The sequence below is a fragment of the Callorhinchus milii genome, unplaced genomic scaffold, assembly GCF_018977255.1.
Source record: "Callorhinchus milii isolate IMCB2004 unplaced genomic scaffold, IMCB_Cmil_1.0 Scaffold3, whole genome shotgun sequence".
NCBI lineage: Eukaryota > Metazoa > Chordata > Chondrichthyes > Chimaeriformes > Callorhinchidae > Callorhinchus > Callorhinchus milii.
This window is the reverse complement of record NW_024704744.1, coordinates 83,995,699-84,015,510: the sequence shown is the minus strand read 5'-3', so window position 1 is coordinate 84,015,510 and position 19,812 is coordinate 83,995,699. Positions and strand designations below refer to the sequence as shown.

Below are 19,812 nucleotides of genomic sequence, written 5' to 3'. Positions count from 1 at the left end.
CTCTACCATTGGAGGTCGCACTTTCAGCCACTAAGCCCTAAAGCTCTGGAACACTCCCATCAATCACCCGGTCTTGACCCCCTCCCCTTTTTCACGTCCCGCCTGAAAACTTTTTCGACTGTGCTTACGGTTACCTTCCAACCCCCCCACCCCGGCTTGGAATCAGGCTCCACCATTGTTAAGCTCTCTGAGACTCTACCCTGAGTGGAGAGCACTATACAAGTGCAAGTTTTGTATTTGATATAGCACCTTATAACTTTGTTGAAACATCTCAAAGCACTTCACTTGTAGGTGAATTATACAATAAGTAAAGATATTAATTACTTCAATATTTAAACCATGGTAATTATTGCTATTTAAAATATCTAAAATGGCACAGTCCCAAAGTACAGTAAATCCACTTTGAGGTCACGGTTAACTCCCTTGTGGAATCGAACTCCACTAAAGCAAATGACAAAAAGGGCATAATTTCCGTATTGTCGGAGACAAAAAAAACTTTTGTTTTTAGCAACATCACTTAACCTTTGAAGAAGGCTGTATTAAATTTTAAAAAATCCTAAAAGTTGCTTGTGAGTTGAATCTAATTTAAGGAGCACATTTCACAATTGGTAATTTATGGAAGAGACTGCCACCTAGCATTCAGAAAAAATAATGAACAGATTGCTGATTCAGCAGGGAGTAGAACTGAAACAAGATCTGTGCCGTGCTGAGGAATGTGAAAACGCAGGGGACCTGAACAACATAGCTAAATGACAATTGTCCTCTATGTTCCCATCAACTGGAAAAGTGATTTTACCAGTTGATCTGTTAACAACCTGCAGTTCCACGGATGAGTCCTGAATTTTATCAACATATCATTCAAAATCATAATAATCCCTCCAAAAAACCAAAAACAATAATTAAATTGGTCATTTTCAATCTACGACTGTTTGTGGGACATTGCTGTGCGCAATTGGCTGCCGCGTTCGCCCACAAATATACAGTCAATTCACTTTACAGTGTGTTCTGTGAAGCGCTTTGGGACGTCCTCCCGACGTGAAAAGCGCTATATCAAATGCAAGGATTATTATTATTATTATATTATAAAATTCAAGATATACACTACATATATATATATACACACACACGTTTATATCTTAAATTTTAAATGACATAAAATTCAGTAATTTATATGTACACAAACACTCACAAGCTATGTGCTTCTATATCGAACCACAATTATTTATTCTTCTACTTGCTAATCTTAATATTTTGTGCAAATATGGAGTATGTGACATTAAACCAATTGGTTGTCAGGAGCAAAACAATGGGGCCCTGTTTTTTTACTGATCCCTGATTTTGTTTGCTTCCTGTTATGAAGTAGTAAGTATTGCTATTTTTATTGCCACCAGTGTAAGAGAGATCCCAGTGAGGAGCCTTAATTAGCATGAGGTGGAGATATTTATTAAGGTGGTGCACTACTGACCTCATCTGTCCAAAATTCCATCAAAAGAGATTATGAAAAGATTATAAATATTGAATGAGCAGTTTCGCAGACCTAAGCGCTTTAATAACCAGGAATTTTTATTCAAATGAAATATTCAGAATATCAACAGAAATATTAAATAAGAACATTGAAAGAATTGTTTTGGACATTTGGTTTTGAAATGCAAGCATACATTCAGAAAAGCCTTTACAAATGCAAACTACCCATTCCATGCATTAGGTAGGCACTAGGCATGTATATTTTTTGTTCAGCCGGGTGTCTGACACAAGTGGAAGAACCAGGACCATGCTTAACAAGATCTTAACAAGATTCAGAGGTCTGCATGTGTAAACCACCTAAACATGGAAATTTTCCTATGTCTGGAATGTGTGTCAGCCTGGCTCAGTCGGTCGCACTCTCATCCCTGAATACACTGCTGGGGATGTAGCCCATTATCAAGAGTTGCCGTTCTCTGGATGCGTCATTAAACCGAGATCCTGCTCAGGTGGGCGTTCAAAATACTGTGGTACTATTCAACAAAGAGTTTCTTCCAGTGAATTGGCCAACAATCCGCCAGATAAAATTGGTCATTCACTTCATGGCTGCTTGTGGGACTTTGGAGCAGGCAAAACCGGCTGCAGCGTTTCCCTACAAAATACGGTGACTATACTTTAACAGTAAATCCTGTGAAGCGCTTTGAGAAATCCTCTCAATGTGAAATGTATCAAATCTAAGATTACTAATATTATTATTAATAATAACGATAAAAATAAAAAATAAACCAGGCAACAGAGGAGCAGAATAATACAGCAGAACTAATTCATCATTGAGAGTGTGCCTTAGAGGTTTTTTTCCTTTATAACAGAATACAGGTCCATTTTCCTTTATAACAGAATACAGACTTGCACAACTATAACAAAACAAATACCTTATCTGTTTGAAAGTGTAAGTTTGAAACAAGTAAATCCATTTACCTTGAAGAGGCAAAACCTGCGTGGATTGAATTTGTCCTTTCCCTTTCGGTCTTCCAAGGATAGGAATTTAATCATCTGATCCACGAATTGTGGGTCAGAGAAATTGTCATAAATGACTTGCTCAGCCTACAAAATGAAAGGACGCAGAAAATAATTATTTTGTATGCAACAGAATGAGCTGAATTGTGGAAAATCAACAAAAAGCAACCACCCCATTTAAATGACTTTTTTTCCATTGATGATTTATAGCTTGCATGTTTTAAGAATAACAATATATCTTTATTGTATCAATAAGTTGATCACTAGGAAACATGTACTTTGTTTAATATAAAGTTTTACCACCAATTCTTACCTCTGACATTTCTTCTCTGCCCCTTCCTAGTTTAGGTTGTTGGTCCACTGGGGCATAAACAAGCAACTTCCTATGTGAGAGTAAGGATGAATGGGAAGCCGTTCAAAATATTTTACAGATCTTCATTTTAACACTACAGCAACTTAAGAAAATACCAAAACAGCTGACGTCCACTTTAAGATAGTTTTAATTTATTGATAAAATACTGTAATAATAATAATAATAATCCTTGCATTTGATATAGCGCTTTTCACGTCGGGAGGAAGTCCCAAAGCGCTTCACAGAACACACTGTAAAGTGAATTGACTGTATATTTGTGGGCGAACGCGGCAGCCAATTGCGCACAGCAATGTCCCACAAACAGTCGTAGATTGAATATGACCAATTTATTATTGTTTTTGGTTTTGGAGGGATTATTATTAGGCTCTGTGTGGAGTAAGGAAACTTGCCCAAGGTTTCACCCTCTGCCTGGAAATGAACTCAGGTCTCTCACTTGCAAAGCGAGTGCTCTAACCACTGAGCTACAGGACTCCACAAATCAATGTAATCAATTACCAGCGTGTAATACAAACCAACAAAACCCTACTCACATTGTCTGTGTTAAGGATACAGACTAATTAGGGCATGAAACAATCTATGAAAGATTCCTATGACTGACGCTTTCAGGAATACAAATTGTTGCAGTCTTTTGTTCTGTACTTACCGGGGCCATGTGTAGTATCCCCAGTGTGTCTTTTCTACGAAGAAGCAAGCTTCCCATTCATCCTTAGTCTTTGGCAAACTGGAACTATTATAATGGAGCCAAACATTGTCAGGTCTATCTCCTGGCTGGATTTCTGAAGGACGACATCCACCTAGTTTCAAGGTGCACATAATACAAAAATGACACATGGCAAAACTACCTAGGTATCCTGCAAACACACAAATTACTTGTCAAGTAGGCAGAAACGAGAGAACTTTATCCAAAAACTAAAAGATATATAGATAGAAAAGCTCAGATATGTTTGACAATTCCAATCATGCACCATAATAAGATTAAAGATTTTGTGTTCCTTGGGTGTCCAAAGATCACTTGCAAAAATGTACAATAACTCCTACACACTCCTCTCCAGTTTGCAAATTATTAAGTCCTGCAAAAAGGGTAATTAGTGGTGAATTCTGTGGAGAGGAAATAATAAAATACAAGGCAATGATTACACAATGAATATTACTTCTGCAAAGGATTTGAATCTGTGCTGAAGGACGTCACAAAGGGGGAATCCTCACATTTCAGGCAGAGTAAATTCAATTCAGCTGTACATTGTTTTAAGATCACCACATCCTTTTTAATAAAGGACTTTGAAACCCCAAAAAAACTCTAGTTAGCAGTTGCAATTTTTAATCAAGGTCAGTGGCAAATATGTGCAGAGAATCCCTAAAACAAAATTAAAATGTAAGAATGATAGCATTTGTGTTGTATTCTATGAATATTCCAAGAAAATCTAATAGGCTGTTTGCATTTATTAAAATAAAGAATATTCTTCTAGACAATCTTAAAATAAAATTTTATCTTCAGGGAACTAATAACTGAAGGATTAATTCTACTTACTGACAACATATGGATCAATCTCGATTTTTTTGTGAGGTCTCTTCAACTGCTTCATGACACCAGCTATAGCAGATATAGCCATCTATAGAAAAAAAATTAATGAGCTCATTGGCCACATTTCTATATGCTTTGCGAGTACCTCACAAAATCTCTAATCTTTAAGGTGTTAATAATGTTATATGCATGTGTACTTTTTCTTTCTACTGAGGACAATGATATCTAGTGTTAACTGCAAGTTAATTAACTCAACAAAAGGTTCAAGCAACATTACACACTACGACAGCAACTTCAATGGATTTCCCAGTATATAATGTAAAATATCTGCTCGTGATGGTAGATTTGCTCAATTTCTATCGCACGTTTCTTGCTGATAGTGGGTCCCAGTGAAAATCAATGGATAGGACACATTCCATGTAATTAATACACAATAACTTATTCATCAAATTACTTAGTGATGAAACCACTTCAGGTTCATTTATTACTGGGAATCAACACCACAATACAAACTATCAAAAGGATAAGGAAATGATATGGAATACAGCATAATGTAAACAGAATTCTACCCTAAATTTAAATTCACTATAATCATAGAGCATTTACACATATTCAAAGAGTCTATCCACAAATTCAAATTTGGCACAAAACTAAATATGCAACAACTTGCATTTTACATAGCGCCCTTCATGGAGGGTAGAGTCTTGGAGCTCTTAGAAATATACCCAGGGAGCAAAGTCAAGATCAATTAGCAGTGAACAAAGCACAAAATGCTGCAGATGCTGTAAATCTGAAACAAAAACAGAGGGAGCTGGGAAAGCTCAGCAGGTCAGGCAGCATCTATGGAGAAAGGAAAGTGAGTCAATGTTTCGGATTTACAACAATTCGTCAGAACTGGAAGGGTCTGACGAAGGGTCATGGACCCAAAACGCTGACTCACTTTCCTTTCTCCATAGATGCTGCCTGACCTACTGAGTTTTCCCAGCTCTCTGTTTTTGTTTCAATTAGCTGTGAGATGGGTTAGAGTGGGATGAAGCCAAGAGCAGCAGCTTACACTAAGCTGTAACAATACCAAGATCTCAGGGCAGCTGGTTGGGACACAGCCAGTAACAGCACGTTAGTTAGGGCTGTTATGTAGCCAAGAGCCAGGTTAGCAGCTTGGTCTGGGAGTTGAGTGGGCTTTACAGCTGTCTTTGGAAAGGCCAACACATAACCTGGAGATTCCTACCTCCCTAGATACAACTTAGCTCATCAAAACTAGCATGATGATATGGATATCATCTATATATTGGTCCCCAAATCTGCATCAAGACCTTCAAAGTACAAATTTCTAAAGGAAACGCATGGTTTTCTGAAAGGATTTGTATTCTGATTTTTTTGAAAAATTATTTTTTTAAAATTAAGGTTTTAACTTTCAAACAGAAATCTTATCTTCATGGAATTCATCATGAAACGATTCACAATCTACTTTCTTCCTGTACCTAATCCTATCACACAGCTGTATTTACATCCATGTTTCTGACTTGCCTCTGTAATTATTGGTGTCTGGTAAAATTCTCTTGTAATAATTGATATTAACTACACAATCAGTTTGTTGAACTGTTAGGAGTGTACAGCTGTCTGTGCTTGAAGAACTTATCCTGCTTTGCAGAAATTTGATTTGTAAAGTCAATGCTGAAGCTTACTTGGAGACCTATCATTTCAGCTGATATAATCCTTTCAATTTGAAATAGCGTCTTATCACATCTTCGAGATGTCTCAAACCCTTTCACAGAATATACTGTAAAGTGAATTGACTGTATATTTTGTGGGTGAAATGCAGGAGCCAATTGTGCACAGCAGTGTCCCACAAACAGCCAACTATTGAGTGACCTTTTTTTTAATTTTGGGAGGATTACTCCCAGGAAAGCGATCTGCCAATCAACTAACAACTGGATTCCTACTTACTGCTAGATAAAAAGCGTATGGAGTAAGGAAACTTGCCTCAGGTTTCGGACTCCCGGGAATGGAACCTAGGTCCTCTCGCTTGTGAGGCGAGTGCTCTAACCAATACGCTACAGGACTCCACAAATATATCAGCTACAACACAACATTAGAGTTATTCAGCGACACGCATTCCTCGCCTTCCAAATCAATCAGATGCCAAACAATCTTGTGTGGCATCCGATTGATTTGGAAATTCAGTGCAAAACTGTGAAGCCACTTACCTTCCGAACTATTAAAGCATCATGATTGAGACACTTCACAAAGAATCTGATTCCTCGAGTAGGTAATGGTACATCATCTCTCAGCAATAGGGAGAGGAAACCAATGGCTATGTGTTCAAATTTCCACGGTCTGAAAATAAAAAAATTTCCCAGTTAACTCTACTGAAAATGCAATTTTGAACCAGATTAGATTTCAAAATATCCAAATATTAACTAATAAATTTAAAAATCCAAAAGTTCCAATGCTTCTACTCCTCTAATCAGTCACTTATTATTCTCTTCTCTTAGGTTACCCTCACTCCTCATACCCTCCCTCAAAATGGTAGTAAGTAATCTGTTCCCATCCTACTACCAACGTCACATTACGACTTCTGACAAAGAAATAATTTAAGAATTATCTGTGGTGAAGTTCCCTAAATGTCTCAATCAGATTGGGTAGAAACTAGGCATGTTAGGAAATTACAGGCCTGAACTCAGCTCTGCTACTAATTATCTATCAGTCAAATTATCAAAAGTAAACACAATATCTAGTTTCAATGTCTTAAAGAGCTGAACGACAATTATCAAGCAACAGTGCTATTTGAAACTTGACAAAGATTATGTAAACTTACAAGTTTCGATTATCCACAAGGTCCAACATAGTACTGATTAGTTTTTCATAGCTCCTAAATAAAAGAAAAGATTTGAATTACAAAGACAAAAAGAATCTAACCCTGAATTTGAATTTGCCATTAAAAGTGTTTCATGTTGGCACCATATAGGTAGGAGATGTCAGCAGCCCAGACACAGTGCCTGCCTGTTTCGTCAGGTTAAAAAACCCATTGGCATTAATTGAAAAGAAAGGGGAGTTTCTTCCAATGTCCTCTCCACAATTCCCCAAATAAAATTGATTATTCATTTCATGGGATTTGTGGGACATTGCTGGGCACAAACTGGCTGCGAATTTCACCTACAAATTACACAGTCACTACCAGTACGATAACTTGTATTTATATAGCAACCCTGGCACTACATCAAATGTAAGTATTATTATATTGAAAAGGGAAGTCATGAAAACTAAACTCGCTTTCTACATCAGTTAGTTGTGGACCATTCCCTGAATCACCAACGCTCTATTAGTAATTACATGCAACTTGCTAACTTTTAAGGGACAGTTTGTGGCATCTTTCAGAGCAAAGTTAATTGGACACCTCCAATTGAAACAAAAACAGAGAAAGCTGGGAAAACTCGGCAGGTCAGGCACGTCCAGTTGAAGTACATTTGTGTGGTTCAAACTAGAATCCCAGTTTTGACGAAGAAACATTAACTTGGTCAGATCACCTAGGATGATAAAGTTTTGCTGTGATAAGGCAAGCTTTTAAGCTTGCATAATCTGCTCGGCAATAGAATGGTTTTGATACTTGTTAATCTGCCAAGTGAACAACAGTTTGCATATCCTTTATACTATCATCCATGTTAGTAAATGCTGGAAACATGATTGTTATCTTGTTATATACATACAGAACAAATGTTATTGTTGTCCTGAAAATTGACGTTTGGGATAAATTCAATTAAACTAGTCTGCCTGATACCATGGTATTCTTATTTAGGAAATTGACTGTTTTGCTTCTGATAGTTATTGTGGAATTGGACTTTCTTTGTACATGCAGACTTACAGTAGTTTCTATTTCTATCTGACCAGTCCTACACTTTGTTTATGTTGATAACTGGGCTATGGCACCTCACGTACAAGGAATGATTCTAAAAGATTGTATCCATCACAATAGAACCTTGACAAAACCGTGCAATTTGTCCTACCAGATTATCTCATACTTACTGTAATGACTCAGTATTTTTTGCTTGCTGACGCTGGATTCCAATTTCAATCTCTTCATCTGTGAGAAGCAGTGAAACAGGATCTGGGTTTTTTGACTTTGTTAAGAGCACACCAAACTCCACACAGCAATCTGAAATCTGAATAGAGTAGACACAGCTAAATACATTTTAAAACCTCCCAGTGAAACTGTTGACAAAAGTAATAGGAGAGAACTTTAAATTGCACTTTAACATAAAAATTTGTAGATTTCAACAAATTCCCAGAAAATTCTTAAGACAGGTTTATTCCTTCTTTTGTATATTTACTCTATCAAAAAAATTGCAAACTATGTACAGTACAATCAATCAAAATAGATCAAGTATCTGATTACCTTAAGTAAATATTTTTGTATATCCAATTGTAGGATTAAGCGTGATAAGGTGCTACATCAAATGCAAGGATTTTTTATTATTGTTAATATTTACTTACACTGAAATCTAGGCCAATGGTTTCATATTGTCGATGTATCTTCTCTGCAAGATCATCAAATAAACGGACAATGGAAGGTTTCTCTAAAGACATTGCTTTGCTGAGCCCCGACCATACTATAGCTGGCCACGTGGCAACAATGCAGTCCCAGTCATGGAGGTTGGCCAAGCAGACTCCATTATGGTTCCCAAGTAGGCAATACAAGGCACCCTGGCATTAAACATAAAAAAAAATAAGAACACTTTGCAATCCCATAAAATATCAAATCAAATAAATCTTAGTCATATATTTTACTGCTGTGCGCAATTGGCTGCCACATCCGCCCACAAAATATACAGTCCCTACACTTTACAGTGTATCCTGTGAAGCACTTTGAGACGGCTCGAAGAATTGATCAGGCTCTATATCAAATGCAAGGATTATTATTATTATATGTAATTGTTTATACAACAAGGCAAGATGCTAAAGGGTGCAAGCAAGTTAAAAACATGAGTTCTTGTAAGGTCATATAAAAAACAGACCTTCATGTAAAACTGCCTTTAGGTAAAAGATAAGTGTATGTTATAAATAGTCGTTATTTTGAATGGGATTCCCATTAGTAAAAGACCCTTAGGATAGAGGTGGACCTTGGATGCTTTACAGCAGAGTTACTATATGTATAGTACGTTTCATTTTTCAACTATTAGAGAGAAAAAAAAAACTTACTTTGAACTGTTGCTGGGTTATTTTCTGCTTGTCAGGACACAAGTACTCCAGCACTAGGGGAATCAGATCTCTGCAGCAAAAGTTGTATGTTCCTAATGCCTTGAAGAAAACTTGCTGGGCTTTACTTCGCACCTGCAAACACATCCAACAGTATCAGAAACTGTCAAACTATACATAAAAGTCTAAAAATAAAGCTTCCAATTAGATATGAAACCACAACGGCTCAATTAATTTTCAAGGGAAATAGTCAAAATATAAATTCAGTTGACCAGCAAAACAAGCTTAAAATATACAAAACATTTTCTGATATAATGAAATAAATTTTGTGAACGCACTTTTTCTTATACTATCGCGTAATTTATTGTTTTTATTTTGCTCTGTGAAGCGACCTAATGCAAATTTAATTTGTAAATAAATTCTTGCAATGGCCTTCACTGGGTTGTCTTTTGGATAACCTCCAACTTTCAGTCTCAAGACTGTGGATACAGCCTATGTTTTATATTTTCACTTGTAATGATTCTCTAATTGGTAGCAAATCTTTACCAGATTTGCAGTCTGAACAGTTCAAACATGAGCAGAAACTATTAAAATGAACATTATTTAAAAAGTTATTGCAAATAACCCTAGATCCTCAGCAGAGTCTGAGAAGGGGTTTGTAAAGATGCATTTTTAATATGTGGCCAAGCTAGAGAATGGCCAAAACATACTAGAACGAAAAATATCTGATGCTGTACAGTAAAGGGATGTGGATCTACTTCCCCTCCCTCCAGTCAGCTGAAATCCCTGCCCTCTGCCTTGCTTTGGAAAAGAAAAATCAAGGGTGAAGATATTGCTGGAATACCATTTGGTACCTCCCAATGGCCATCTGAAAAACAGCATCTTCTTGAATGCAGAATCTGAGCAAGCGAGGCACTAATAAAGAATACCCTTCTGATCCATTTGATCTCAATCTTCTCACCCACCCTACTTTCTTCCCATTGCAGCATCAAGCAGTTTCATAAATGAATCCAGCATCCTGACCTCAATCACCCTTCCTGTTAGCCTGCACCAGCTGTTGATAATCTTCACTTGGCAAAATATAGAAGGAAGTGTTTTTAAAGGAAAGAACATTTTCGTATGAAAAATATTGCAGCAGTGTAGAATGCTGGATTACTGATTGCTGGGCCACAGAGTATGGAAATAAGTTCATGTCTGGAATCCAAATACACACAGTTGTAATCTACAGCAGCCCCACTGCAACAACAACTTGCACTTATATAGCACCGTCCACGCAGGGTAGCGTCTCAGAGCGCTTAACAGTGGCTGTGCCTTACACCGAGCCGGGGGAGGTAAGCATGGTCAAAGAGGAAAGTTTTCAGGTGAGACTTGAAAGAGGGGTGAGAGGGCCAAGACTGAGGGAGAGTGTTCCAGAGTTTTGGGGCGTAGTGGCTGAAAGCACGACCTCCAATGGTGGAGCGGAGGGTGCGAGGGACAAGCAGGGGCCCAGTGCCAGTTGAGCAGAGGCGCTGGGTGGTGGATTGGGGAGTGAGGAGGTCGGAGAGGTAGAGAGGTGCCAGGGATTGAATGGAATTGAACACAAGTGTGAGGATCTTGAAGTCAATCCGTTCGGTGATGGCGATCCAGGGGAACCTGGCCAGAACTGGTGAGATGTGGGTGCGGAGATTGGACCATGTCAGTATGTGGGCAGCTGAGTTTTGTCTGAGCTGGATTTTGTGAATGGTGCAGCTGGGAAGACCTGCGAGGAATAATCCAAGCGGGAGGTGCCAAACACACACACGAGGGTTTCGGCTGCATTTGGGGTAAGTTACCGTCGGAGGCGGGCAATATGGTGGAGGTGGAAGAAGGCGGTCCTGGTCAGGGACCGGATGTGGGGGAAGAAGGACAGCTGGGGGTCGAACCGCACGCCTAGGTTGCACACTGGTTCGGTGAGACTGAGAGAGAGCCCAGAAAGACGAGGAGGCAGAGGGAGCCCTGGTCAGATAGAGAGAATGTTGTTTGTGACTTTGACAAGCGCTGTTTCTGTGCTGTGGGCTGTCAGGTCAAAAACCAGATTGCAAGGGCTCGAGGACGGAAAGGTGTACCCAAAGTTGACCTGCAACAATGCCTTCCAGGACTTTGGCAAGGAAGGACAGGTTGAAAATGGGATGATAGTGTGAGAGACCTTGTTCAACACCACTAGAGGGAGGTGTTGAACAAGGGCAATGTTTTCTGCAGGAAAGGATAAAACCGAAGAACATCATCACCAGCCACTCAACACACCTCCAGCTCTGCTTCAGACACCACTGATATCTAAGGGCACCTTGATCTTCTCCCAGCTTGATTAGCAGGGGTTTGGAAAAAACAATATATACCCAGGATGGTTTAAACAACAATAACAAATTACATTTGTAAAGCATCTTTCATGTCAGGAGGACGTCCCAAGGTGCTGGACAGTCCGGGATTTGGACCCAAGCAGGGAGTTGGGAGGGCAGGAGTAGGAAGGTAACCTAAGCCACAGTCGAAGAGGAGGGTCTTGAGACGTGCCTTGAAGGAAGGGAGCGAGGCGAAGGGACTGTGGGATGAAGTTCCAGAGGGTGGGGGCAGAGAGGCTGAAAGCCCAACCGTGGGATGGAGCGAGTGGGAGACATAGAGCAGCCCAGAGCCTGCTGAACAGAGGGAGCAGATAGGGTGATACCATAAGAGACAACTGGAAAGTGATGTAAACAAAAGCCATTCACCTGACTATATGTACTTGTAGACAAAAGCAGGAGGTCTCGCATCAGATCACGGTGGATTGTTCTGTATTCACAGCCTTCAACAGTCAAAGTGCGTAGCTGGACAAGAGCAACAACAACAAAATTACATTTGTAAAGCACCTTTCACATCAGGAGGACGTCCCAAGGCACTGAACAGTTAGTGTTTCATACCCAAGCTGGGGGTCGGGGAAGGTGGAGGGCCTGGGGGGGAAGCAAGGCGATCGAAAGCACGGTCGAAGACGAGGGTCTTGAGATGGGTCTTGAAGGGGGCAAGGGAGGGGGTGAGGCAGAGGGACTGCGGGATGGAGTTCCATGGAGGGCAAGGCCATGGAGGGCTTTGAAGGCGAGGACCAGGATCTTGAACTGTATCTTCTGTGTGATGGGAAGCCAGTGGAGTCGGGCGAGGATGGGGGTGATAGGGTCACCGAACCTGGCTCGAGAGAGGACTCAGGCTGCAGAGTTCTGGGTGATCTACAGCCTATGGAGGGAGGAGATGGGAAGGCCAACAGGCAAGGAGTTTGCATAGTCAAGCTTCGCTGTTATGAATGCGTGTATGAGGGATTTGGCGGCCTGCAGTGTGAGACAGTGGCGGATCCGGGCGATGTTATATATACAGAACACCAAACAAGTTATAACATTTTAGGATTTTGATATCATAATGAAACTCCAAAGATTTCTCAAGCATACTTGCATTCTTGTACACACTGCAGATCTATCACACTGACTACCCGTAACATATTGGTTCAGCCACATTGGGTTCTCATGCAAAAACGCAAAGCCACGCACAAAAAAATGAGTTGCATGCAACTGCAGAAGATTTGGACCTGCAGAAAATTTGTGATTTAGCCTCACAATGAGACTGAGAACCAGCAACTTGAAATGTTCATCGTGCATTTATGTTTTATACAGTATAGAGTTAGACAGAAAGGATGTTCATTTTGAGGGTACCTCGTGCTGGAGCATAACACGATCAATCAGTAGTGCTCGAATGTGCCGTTTCTTCCCATGCAGCTGGACATTAATACGACAGAAAAACAATTGATTATCTGGCTTTAAAAAGTGTTTATCGTCAAAAAATACCACATTGAAAAGCAACTTACTACTTTCTCAAAAAGAAAGGGAATTTAAATTAATTGCTAAGTAATCCTAGGATGTCACAAAAGTATATGCACACTCCTCAGTGTCATCTTGTCACTGTTTTACACCTCAAACTTTAGTTTTGAGGCAGACCTAAAAATATTCTAACTCAACCAACAAAAAACAGATCAATCACAAGATCTAAAGGGTGCTTAAAGAAATAGTCAAATAAATAATGTAGCTTGCATTTACCATTCATATAACATATATACTGTATATTTAACAGCAATACACCATTCCAAATCCCTTGGAATGCAGTAATAGCATTAGAGGAGTGAGGAAATAGCAGCTTTGTATATATAACTCTTAATACCACTCAAAGGCTGCACTATACATATAATATAGCACTATACTGTGGAAGTTGTGGTAACTTGACTACAGAGTACTTTGGTCTTTGAAGCTACAAAGCTTAGACAGTAAACAGAACAACAATATACTACTTTTACCAGAGAAAAGGGAATTATCAATATATATCCTTACCCTATTCTCCATGGATTTTTTCACAAGATTAAAGCTTTTCCATCTGGAGTCAAACTCATGCTTATGGGACCCACGGAACTGCAATAGATCTCCGATAATCTGAAAATGAATAAATACCATTAAAAAATTTCAACACTAGTAAAATGCCCTTTAACTACAACAACAACAAAATTACATTTGTAAAGCGCCTTTCACGTTGGGGGGACATCCCAAGGTGCTGAACAATCAGGGAACTAGCTACTGTTCTCACCTTAATCATCAAAAACAAAGACTTTGTGTCATCTTCAGAATTATCCAGCAAGTGATCTGAAAGGTTAGATGAAAAGGAATTAGGCTTAAAACTTGTTCTCGGCGGTGTGCTTTTTGTTGTCTTACTAAGTAAAATACACAGTATTCAAGGTCTAATCAATCATAATTAAATGCTACCTGTTTACATTAGGTTAGGTTAAAACTTGACTGAGAGAAAGACAAAATATAATTCACATTGTTTTTGCTTGAGCCTTATTTGCTTTCATTTATATGCACTGACCTCCAGAACTTTGTACAATAGGGTTTAAAATCCAGTAATTTATCTTATTGGTGCTAGATCTTAAAATTAATTAGTTTACAGAAAAATGCTTTTTTTGTCATCAATGTAGCTCAGCTGAATTCTTCATCAAGTCACAATAAATTAAACAACGCTCAGTAACAAGCGACAATCTGTTGTTGTCCATGAAAAAATTCACTTCACTTTTTGAATAAGGCCACGGTGTCTTTAAAGTCTACCTGAATAATGTGTTCATCAAAGCAATATTTAACATTTTATAGTGAAAATATATTTCCTACTACTTACAAAGAAGTTTCTTCAGGACTTGGGCAATCGCTACCCTATAGTTTTCTCCAGTGTAATCTAACAAACAGAATTAAAGAAGAAATCTCACACAAAGCCAGGATTTGAAACCAACAGCACCAAGAATTCACATTTCACCAATGACATTATGGAAGAAATTCTTACATCTTGAGGTTTAACACAGGGACATTCAGGTGAGTTTTTCCTCATCTGAATTTCATTAATACCAACGCAAGGTAAAACATATAATGCTCCAGTCATACACATACTTTTTAGAGGTTCAACGGGGATAGCTTCTGAGTACAATACAGAATTAATTTTATAATTATTCAGGCAGAGATCGTACCTGGAATAGTCAGGGTTTATGAGATGTAAATGAAAACAGACCTCATTTTTTTCATTACTTACCAGAATTAACACCAACACAGAGTTTGGTCTCTTCCAAAACCACCATGCTTGGAGCCCTGCATCAAAGAAAACCAATTATATAACCTTACAAATATAAAATAGTTCAGAGGTTTACAATAGAGCAAAAATAATCATACAATACAGATGTATCAGATGTTAAGATGTAAAAGCATCACTGAGTGACATGAATGTTCATTTTTCTCAGAAATTAGTGAGTGTTGACTGACAATAATAACAAAAACAACAAATTTACATTTATATAGCGCCTTTCATGTCAGGAGGACACCCCAAGACTTCATTCCTATTATACTGGGTGCTGCCAGTAGGTTTACATGTACACAAGACCCACGTCTGACATTGCAACTGAAGCACATCAAAATTTGAGAGCATCTCAACCACCAGCAATCCAGACAATCATACGTCCCACTTTAATGTTCTCAATGATGATCAAATAAGCAGCTGATGTTCATTGTTAGGACGTCATATTTATAGAATGAAAATTAAGTGAGTTACCAGAGAGTTATCCTAGAGTTAGGTCACGTTAACTGTTTATTTTTCTATAACTTTGGGATAAGCTTCATGATAAGGGGAGGGAATCAGTAAATCGCAGGGCAACTTAAAGGATACAAACATTTCAGTACCAATCAATTCTCTCTGAAACACTACCCTGCGTGAAAGGGGCTATATAAATGCAAGTTCCTGTTGTTGTTCTTATTAGATACCGGCATCTTATTTAACTATTCCTTACAGGTCATGTATCGGTTCTCCTCCGAGGGAAGGCAGCAGACTTCCTGAGCCAATCAAACAGTTCTGAACAATTGACAGACTCTGTTGCATGTCATCTCTGCAGGGAACAGAACATTAAAGAGTAGATAAGTTTTGTTTAATGAGCTTAAGCATTTTATAAATTTATCTTGAAACAAGAAAATGTACTTTTTAAAAAAAAAAATGGTAACTTTCCTCTGGTTTATAAATCTTTGTGACTCAAATGGTTAGGCAGTAGAAACAGCTGAAATTTCTATTTTTAGAACCACCTCACAAGGCTGCAATCTACATTTAAAGCAACTGGATGCCGTGGCACTTTTTGCTAACCTGCCAGCATTTTGTCCCGTGCTTACAGCATTTGTTTTGTCCACAAATGTTTAAAAATGTTTATTACAATCATCAGAAAGGAAATGTAAACTATAATTATGCAGTCACAACTGTTGCCATTGTTCTTTTAGCAACATTTTCAAACAGAGCTCCTCACAAATTCTTTAATGTAGCATAGTACTGATGACATTTTATGAAAAACTTCATGATACTCTGCCCTGATCCCAGTAGTTACACCCAGGGTAGTTTTCTTTGATGTCTCCTGGGATAACTGGCTTAGCTACTCTAGTTTTCTTTCCTTTCACCAAGTCTCTGGGTACCTGTCACTTGATACAATAATAAAATTACTCCTGTAACTTCAGTACCTTCACTACTGTAATATTAGTCTGTGTTATAATGTACAACGATACTTCAAACAGCCCCTAATATGGAGGTTAGAATTTTCCTTGACTTCCAGCGTTCAAATAGTTAAATGTTACCTGTGATTAACTAGCCTGGCACCCAAACCATCGCTCTAACACATAATGCATCGCTTTTAGTCTAAATGAGGTAGGATTCAAGATACTGGGATCATTCACTTACTATTAAGTGGCTCCTTCCCACAACTGAATCGTGACTTACATTGAATAAACACATTCTATTGCATGATACAGATTAGAAATCCAGCTAGTCAACATTTTTAACCCTTATCATACAGATAATAGATACAGATGGAAATAATTTGCATAATAAACAACACGTTCTGTATAATGCAGTGGGTTAACAAATTGCAGAAGAATTATCTCTAGGAAAAAAACACTATGCAAATTATGATCAACTTTTCCACAATTTCATTATAACTGCCTCCCCCTGTGAATGTGGTGGCAAACCTTGACATTTCTAATTCTCCTTCAGCACAGCGTTGAAGTCTGGACAGTTCAGGCTGAAGAAACTTTTCTAGCACATAGTAAGCAAAACTGATCTCCTCTGGAGAGCCGACATGCCACTTGATTTGCAAGTTCCACAGATCTCCTGGTTTTCCCCAATCCTGTAAATATGTTTTGGAGACGGGTAGGGAAAGAAAAGAAAATACCTTGAGCCTATAGTTACAAGAAAATAAATATTTAAACTAATTGCTAAAATAACACAACAGCATCAATACCTTAATAGGAAAGTATTCTGAGAGAGATTTGTTAAAGCCACCTGCCACACTGCAATACTCTGTTGGATAAATTAGTGTAGTTGAACGGAGTAGATGATGCAGCAAATTTCCAGCCAGAGAATAACCCTGCTTGGATTTCAAGTGCAGTGTTCGTTGTAGAATCTGGACTAGTTGTTCCTTATATACCAGCATCTTATCACCATCTACTCGGGTTATCTGAGAGTGAAAAATAACGGTAAAGGTTTAACATTAGGTCATGTTATTCTTGGAAACATGTCCTATGATTATGTTTCTAGTTTTTAAAACAAGACGTTTGTAAAAGAGAATAAGCAGTTGCATTATTTTATGCAACAGAATATAATGTGCGATATTTCTTAAGGGATTCCTTAATAAGCCATCAGTCTCGTAAATGGTAACTCCTCCAGTATCCAGAAGAAGATCACGCTGGCCTATAGGAATTTCTCTTGGTGCAATTTCTTCAAGTAGAACTTGTGTTACGTGCAATATACGGGCAAGTAGAGCTAGAATATATTATTCTGGCTATCTAATATCAAATAAAATTGAGTTGGAACAAAACTCATTTTTATACTTTATTCTCAATTTTACCTCTGATAATAGTTGAAGATTCCAAAGCAGCTCTTTGTCCAACTCCTCTTCATGCAAAACATCATCATCTATACAGAATTAAAAAATAAGCATCTTGCACTCATTGATACTTTGTTATTACAAGTCATCAAACCTGTCACGATATAAAGGTGATACGCCAGCACATCTTTCTATGCCGAGCTCCAATACTATGATATAGGTTAACCACTGAAATGCTTCTATGCAGCAGTTTGGATCTGTATGCAGCACCACTCAAACAATAACAACATCAAAATTATTTTTTTTTTTAGCACCTTTCACGTCGGGATGACGTCCCAAGGGGCTGGACAATCAGGGTTTCGGACCTGAGCTGAGGGTCGGGGAGGGTGGAGGGGGAAGCAGGGTGTCCAAAGGCAGGGTCGAAGAGGAGGGTCTTGAGACAGGTCTTGAAAGAGGCAAGGGAGGGGCGAGGCAGAGGGACTGTGGGATGCAGTTCCACAGGGTGCGAGCAGAGTGGCTGAAGGCCCGTATGCCAATGGTGGGGCGGGCGAGGCGGGAGACATGAAGCAGGCTGGAACCTGGTAGGGGGTTAGGAGGTCGCAGAGGCATGGAGGAGCGACGCCCCAGAGGGCTTTGAAAGGACCAGGATCTTGAACTGTATCTTCTGTGAGATGGGAAGCCAGTGGAGTCAGGCGAGGATGGGGTTATGGGGTAGCAGAGCCTGGTGTGGGAGAGGACACGGGCTGCAGAGTTCTGGATGATCTGCAACCTATGGAGGGAGGAGTTTGGGAGGCCGACAAGCAGGGAGTTTGCGTAATCGAGCCTGGATGCTATGTGTGTATGAGGTCTCAACGGCCTACGGTGTGAGACAGTGATGGAGCCGGGTGATGTTGCGGAGGTGGGGGAAGGTCATGGTACGGGTGTGGGGTAGAAAGGACAGTTGAGGATCAAACAAGATGCCAAGGTTCCGGACTGGCTCAGTGAGGTGAAGTGTGCATCCCTGGATGGTGATGCTGTCAGCGCCTTAGGTGAAGAGGCGCTGACGGGAGGCAATCAGGAGAGCCTCGGTCTTGTTGACTTTCAACTGTAGAAAGTTAGCTCTCATCCAGGACTTGACGTCTGACAGACATTCTGTCAGGACAGCAGTGGTCCTGGAGTCGAGGGTGGAAGCAGAGAGGTAGATTGGGTGTCATCCGCATACATGTGGAAGTTGACCCATGTCTGCGGATGATGTCACTAAGAGGGAGCATATAGATATTGAAGAGGAGGGGACCAAGGATAGAGCTCTGAAGAATGCTGCACAGGATGGTGCGGGGGCTAGAGGAGAAACCATTTAAGGAGATAAAGTGGAGACAACGCGAAAGATAGGATGTGAACAATGGTCAAAACGAAGTGTTGAAATTAAGGAATCTGTCATGTGGACCTGATGTCCAACTGAAGACAATTTAATTTTCAACAACCCCAGCTTTTATTTGCTATGTGAATTTGCAGAAATTCTGTTTTTTGCACGCTCTTATTTGTTCTTCAACTGAGATAGTAATGGCGCAGCCAATCCTGCTAATATAAATTGGTTGTGAACAACTATTTCCATTTCACTATTTAATCAGTGAAGCAAAAAAATCAACCCCATCATTATTTGCAAAGAATTAAAGCTTCAAAACAATCGGGCTTACTGATGGTGAGCTGAGTTATGACACTGCAACAGTGTGGCACAAACCGCTTCAGAGCATCTGCTGGATGACACTAGAAAAAATTACAAAGAAAGTTCAGAAAAAAACATATCAATAACATTAACAGCTGATCAAAGAACTATTTCTATCCAAGCAAAATGCAATA

The 19,812-nt window shown here is 39.3% G+C and overlaps 1 protein-coding gene across 4 annotated transcripts in view; it reads right to left on the bottom strand.

Moving 5' to 3' along the window:
• Positions 1-19,812, bottom strand: part of psme4b (proteasome activator subunit 4b) — a 79,647-nt gene that overhangs the window by 19,057 nt on the left and 40,778 nt on the right. For all 4 annotated transcript variants that reach the window (XR_487784.2, XM_042332993.1, XM_007892417.2 and 1 more), the window contains 20 exons: positions 19,650-19,719; positions 17,998-18,065; positions 17,392-17,607; positions 17,120-17,277; positions 15,907-16,002; positions 15,159-15,214; positions 14,754-14,810; positions 14,172-14,227; positions 13,922-14,020; positions 13,253-13,315; positions 12,287-12,382; positions 9,570-9,701; positions 8,865-9,074; positions 8,397-8,533; positions 7,192-7,245; positions 6,581-6,710; positions 4,380-4,461; positions 3,495-3,645; positions 2,792-2,861; positions 2,440-2,565 (listed from right to left, as the gene is read on the bottom strand). Coding sequence is in view for 3 of the 4 variants with exons in the window: in XM_042332993.1 (XP_042188927.1) it covers positions 2,440-2,565; positions 2,792-2,861; positions 3,495-3,645; positions 4,380-4,461; positions 6,581-6,710; positions 7,192-7,245; positions 8,397-8,533; positions 8,865-9,074; positions 9,570-9,701; positions 12,287-12,382; positions 13,253-13,315; positions 13,922-14,020; positions 14,172-14,227; positions 14,754-14,810; positions 15,159-15,214; positions 15,907-16,002; positions 17,120-17,277; positions 17,392-17,607; positions 17,998-18,065; positions 19,650-19,719 (2,127 nt within the window). In the remaining variant the exon portion in view is untranslated. The remainder of the gene's footprint in view (positions 1-2,439; positions 2,566-2,791; positions 2,862-3,494; positions 3,646-4,379; positions 4,462-6,580; positions 6,711-7,191; positions 7,246-8,396; positions 8,534-8,864; positions 9,075-9,569; positions 9,702-12,286; positions 12,383-13,252; positions 13,316-13,921; positions 14,021-14,171; positions 14,228-14,753; positions 14,811-15,158; positions 15,215-15,906; positions 16,003-17,119; positions 17,278-17,391; positions 17,608-17,997; positions 18,066-19,649; positions 19,720-19,812) is intronic.